At 37.9% G+C, this 4,878-nt stretch overlaps 1 protein-coding gene across 1 annotated transcript; it reads right to left on the bottom strand.

Annotated features, from left to right (window-relative positions):
* Window positions 1-1,042: 1,042 nt before the first annotated feature.
* LOC124167271 lies at window positions 1,043-2,148 on the bottom strand. Its single transcript, XM_046545180.1, has 2 exons — window positions 1,521-2,148; window positions 1,043-1,404 (listed from the first exon to the last, which is right to left on the bottom strand). Exons 1-2 carry the CDS (start codon window positions 1,965-1,967, stop codon window positions 1,261-1,263), a joined length of 591 nt encoding a protein of 196 aa, XP_046401136.1. The 5' UTR covers window positions 1,968-2,148; the 3' UTR covers window positions 1,043-1,260.
* Window positions 2,149-4,878: the final 2,730 nt, after the last annotated feature.

The raw sequence follows: 4,878 nt of genomic DNA, 5'->3' as shown, positions 1-4,878 counted from the left end.
ATTCTTCAACCCTCAATGACCATTAGTTAAAAAATCTTGAGTATATTGCATGATTTAAGAATTTGTTTCTACTATCATACCAAGTAATCGTAGAACATCAGGTAGTACGTAAGCTATATTAGTTGTTCAATTATTATTATTATTATTCAATTTCTGACAACGTTGCAAAATAACTTAATTTGAAAAAGTTCTGGAATAAACTTTGGTTTCTGAGTCTTAACTTATAGCATTTGAGCCAATATTCCTCCTATTTCCATGCGATGCAAGGACGCAAATGAGTGTTCTCCTTCTTAACACGATTCATTCCAGCAATTTCCTATGTATAAACCATAGCTAGATAAACCATCATCATAGATTTTTTAATATTGGTTCATTTTATGGCATAGTAGACCACAATCGTACAAAAAAGGCTTGATTTGATTCAAATATAAAAAACTTTATAGCGCAAGAAGACTGTGAGTCATCAATTAAGCGAATAACACAAATGAAAAGTGGAATAATTTTTCATAGAACTGCAGAAATATTACAATCTTTACGACCAGAAATCACCAACAGCAAAAGAAGGAATGAAATAGAGGAATTCATTAGCACTACCACAACCTATATGCCATTTCCCAATGGTACTATTCCATCAGTCGCAAAATATTGGTAAAATTCATCCCTAATAGCTCTCGCATCGTTACCGTGCCTTTTTCCGCCCTGTCTTACCAATTGACCGTCAAGTATTGGACCCTCCCTCCACGTTCCAGGCATTACCCTTCCATCACTCATCACTCTATCTACCAGACCTTGAGGCAAGTAATTAGCATCCTTCTTTGATCTCAAAAAGTTGTGTAGTACTATACAGGCTAGTGTCACAATTTCCACTTTTTCAACAGAGAGATTGATACAGTTTAATAATATTCTGAAGCGGTTCGCTAAAATACCGAAAGCATTCTTTGACATCCGCCTTGCCCGGCTAAGGCGATAATTAATATTTGTCTTCTGCAAACTCAGTCCCCTATCTGGATATGGTTTAATGATGTTATGTTGCAGAGGAAAAGCATCATCTGCCACAATCACATGAGGAACACCGAGTACACGACCAGGCAAAGCTATGTTCGGGGGTATATGCAAAGAATTTTGGCGCAATGCCTCAGCAAGGGTGCTCTCACGAAAAACACCGCCATCACTCACTCTACCATTCACCCCGACATCGATGTATAAAAATTTATATCTGGCATCTACTAATGCTTACAGCACAATACTGTGTGAGCCTTTTTAATTGAAATAGAAAGACCCGTATGCTCTTGAGGATCTAAAATGTATATGCTTCCCATCAAGAGCACCAATGCAATTGGGAAAATTCCATTTTTCCTGAAATTCCCTTGCTATTTCCTCCCATTCTTCAACACTTCTCGGCATCTGAAATGAAAGATAATACATTAAAAATTCAAATTGAGGAATGCTATACGCATGTTCATACTAAATGGAGTATATTGTACAAATTTTATCTAATTAGCTCGTTTCAAACAACTTACCTTCAAAAAAGTCTCTTTCAGAACTTCATAAATAGCTCTGCACACTTGAGGTACAAAGAGAGAAATAGTATTGTGAGCAATCCTCGTGGAGTACTGTAGACTTTTGTAAGACTCCCCAGTGGCTAAAAATCTCAGATTCACCGCCAACCTATGTTTTGCCGAGATACATTCCCGTAAAATTGTGTCTCTTTTAGATATGAGAGGAGACACCAACTCCAGTAACTCTCTAAAATTGTTGTTATCCATCCGGAGGAAGTTGGTGAAAGATTCCGGATCCTCCGTTTCCAATTCCCGGTAGAGCAAGCTCATGCTACCAGCGGCATTTCTCCGGCTAAGCCATTCTCTTGACCAAAGCCTTCGACGATTTCTCCTCCGACCTTGCAGTACTGCTGCCACCACTCCTACGCAAAATGCCACTCTTGCTATATTTGCGTTGTCATTATCCATCGTCGGACGTAAAACCAGATTTAATAATTGCAATGATGTATCAAATGATGGTATCAAAACGTTGTTGTGAGTACCGGTTTCTACGCGCTTTATCAGAGAATAGAACGCTATACGTTTTTCCTTTGTCGATCATGTTGACTATCGGTATTCAAGTCAATTCAAGCTTTCTGGAACAGTCTGAAAGAACGTTCAACTCGATTCATTGTGTGTTGAACAATCACTCTTGAAAGACCGTCTCGAATGGTCTTGAATCTTCATTTAGCGTTCAAGACGACTAGTTCAACGTTCCTTGTTCATGACATCTCGAATAGTGTGAAAGAGGCTTAATGTTCAAGATATTGTGTGAGAGTCTAATTATTATGGTAGAAACGATTAAAGCGATAAGATCAGGGAGACAGACTGCAAAAAGATTTAAGGCGTCGCTTTGTCCGTTTACAGTAAGGGACCATAATATTTATGGCAGTTTAGCTCTATGGGGGAGTTTTGAGCAATCCTTGAGCTAAACTATTGCAAGCAAACAATGATATATTTTGCCAGAATTTTTCACTTGCGCCATAATTGATTTCACATGCTTCCAGAAACCGAGTCAGAACTAATCATAATCACAAAAATGACTAGCTAATTTCCACTAAAACGTATACGTATTATTATTAGGATTCAGAAAATTGTGGCCGTTAAATATGTTAATTTCAATGCAAGAGGAGATGGGGATATTTTGTGAAACCGTGTAACAAATAACATAAAAAACTTGTATGGACTACAGAATTTCATTATTATTCGACCAAGGTCTAAACAAATTATGAGTTTTTCAATGTGAAATGGCAATCAACTCCATAATAATATAATTCCTCGCAACTCAGGGCGATAGGTACCTGAAATTCGAACATATGTATCTTGGCATTATACGTTCCTCTCTCATTGACAAACTCCTTATATTTCATGGTATCTTCACTGAGACGTGCTTCTGCAAGCATGCACTATAGTGTTCAGATATCAAATATTAATTTGAAATTAATACTTGGAATTCCAAGATCTCCATCATATTACTTCATCACTTTCAAGGTAAGTACAAAAATGTGAGGTCATTTTTTCACCTTGAAGATTAAGAAGCATCAAAACCTAGGTCGTAATAAATTTTCTAATTGTGAAAAATCGCAAACACAAATTGCGAATATAGATGATTTTTTTAGGGAGAAATATCAATAATAAGTTAAAAGTTATCACAATAAATGTTTTGCATTAGTTTTTGGTTGCTAAATTCAGAAAGTAAGTAAATATAAATAATTACTACGTTTGTTTGTAAAATGCTATTGTTTTTTAAAGCTTACCTTTACATAACTATTTTCTCACGCACATTTTTATTATATTTATTCAGATTAATTAATATTTTCATTTCGGGATATAGTGCCCAGGGCTCTTATCTTATATTCGCCACTGATTGCTAGCATTTATTTCAGTACAGAAAAATTCCACTCCATTACGCACGAATCTTCGGATTTAATACAAATTTCAAACTCGTCCCATTGTTTTAACCCGGTAACGCCTGAATTAAAAAGTTTCTGCGATTTTTGTGGCAATCATGTATCTAAATGTCAATGAAATTCCGAGTCATTAGGTGCAAAATTTATTCTTTTACTACTAATAGTTACGCCTAGCGGTGCCATGTGGTACCACCAAAATGTTTTGCATCATTACATCCCAAATATTAGGCTCACATTAAATAACCATACTTTATATGAGAAATACATGTTATAACAATCATAATTTCATAATAAAACCTTTGTATTAACAGTACATAAGGCGTACTTTAAAAAAGTCGAAATGCTTGGTCTAAAAATTCCGTTTATTTTTGGGCTAGTTGATAATTCACAAATTTCAAACGGCTCTAATTGCGTTAATTACGGCTTTGAAATAGCAAACTTTTCGCGAAAATGTCATTAAAAATATTCTTATCAGTTTAAAACTCTCAAAAACCCTAATAAATTACGATAAATGATAAAAAGGTTACGTTTAGTACTGTACTACCAGCCAGTACCATTTGGTACAGCTAGGTGTTAACGGATTAATTACCATACTCGGAATATTGTTGCGGGTTTGGCATAACAAAACCGCACTTGTCGAAGTGGAAATAGAGATTTCCCAAAATGGAGTGAAAATCGGAGGTGGCCCGGAGGATAGCGGTACACCTTTTCGGAGCGACTTGGTGGCACCCGGGGAGAGGAGACCTTTTGTCCCGGGCAAAATGAACTCTGTTACGTCCTACAACCCGGATATCTCCAGAACCACCATCTCCTCCCCCACCGATATCCTTTACGCTCCCCCTCAAACCCTCGTTTTATATCCCCGAATCCCTGAACTCCCCCGGATGAACAAAAAATAGAACCCCTTCGCCCCACCCCACCAGGATCAGCTTCACGGGAGTAGTGGGGGGGGGGGGCTACCGAGACCAGCTATTCATTCTCTATTCATCACATATCCTTCCTCAAACCACTCTTCCCCCACCCTTTCGTACGTTTTTACCCCCGAACTCCTCCCTCTATCAACACACCCTCCGTTGGCTGTGAGCCCCTCCGTTCCCCGTTCCTCACCTTTTGGAGACCGTGAAACTAGGATCGTGCTGCCAGGATATCGATTTCGCATTGTCCCGTCAGGTTGCTCCTGAGGAAACCAAGCTCTACCGCATTCCACAACGATGCTTTCTCTTTTTTATTTCGTGCTTTGTTTATACTTCAACCCCTAAACGTAAGGCCTTAACCCCTTGCGCTGTAATGACGTGTCTAGCTCGTCATGAACTTTCGACGCCAAACCTCTCAATGACGAGTGTATCTCGTCATCGGATTTTCATTATTCTAGCACTATTAAGAGGAACAATATAATTATTTTGAAAGCTTAAAAAAGTTAAAACATAGAT

This window comes from Ischnura elegans, chromosome 10 (genome assembly GCF_921293095.1).
Source record: "Ischnura elegans chromosome 10, ioIscEleg1.1, whole genome shotgun sequence".
NCBI lineage: Eukaryota > Metazoa > Arthropoda > Insecta > Odonata > Coenagrionidae > Ischnura > Ischnura elegans.
This window is presented reverse-complemented; position numbering and strand designations above follow the sequence as displayed.

Bases quoted from the DNA above. Each gene is read 5' to 3' on its own strand.
- LOC124167271 (XM_046545180.1), bottom strand. From the start codon at position 1,967: ATGGATAATGACAACGCAAATATAGCAAGAGTGGCATTTTGCGTAGGA. The intron at 1,405-1,520 runs GTAAGTTGTTTG...CTTTCATTTCAG, and splicing joins TGAAAGAGACTTTTTTGAAG to ATGCCGAGAAGTGTTGAAGA.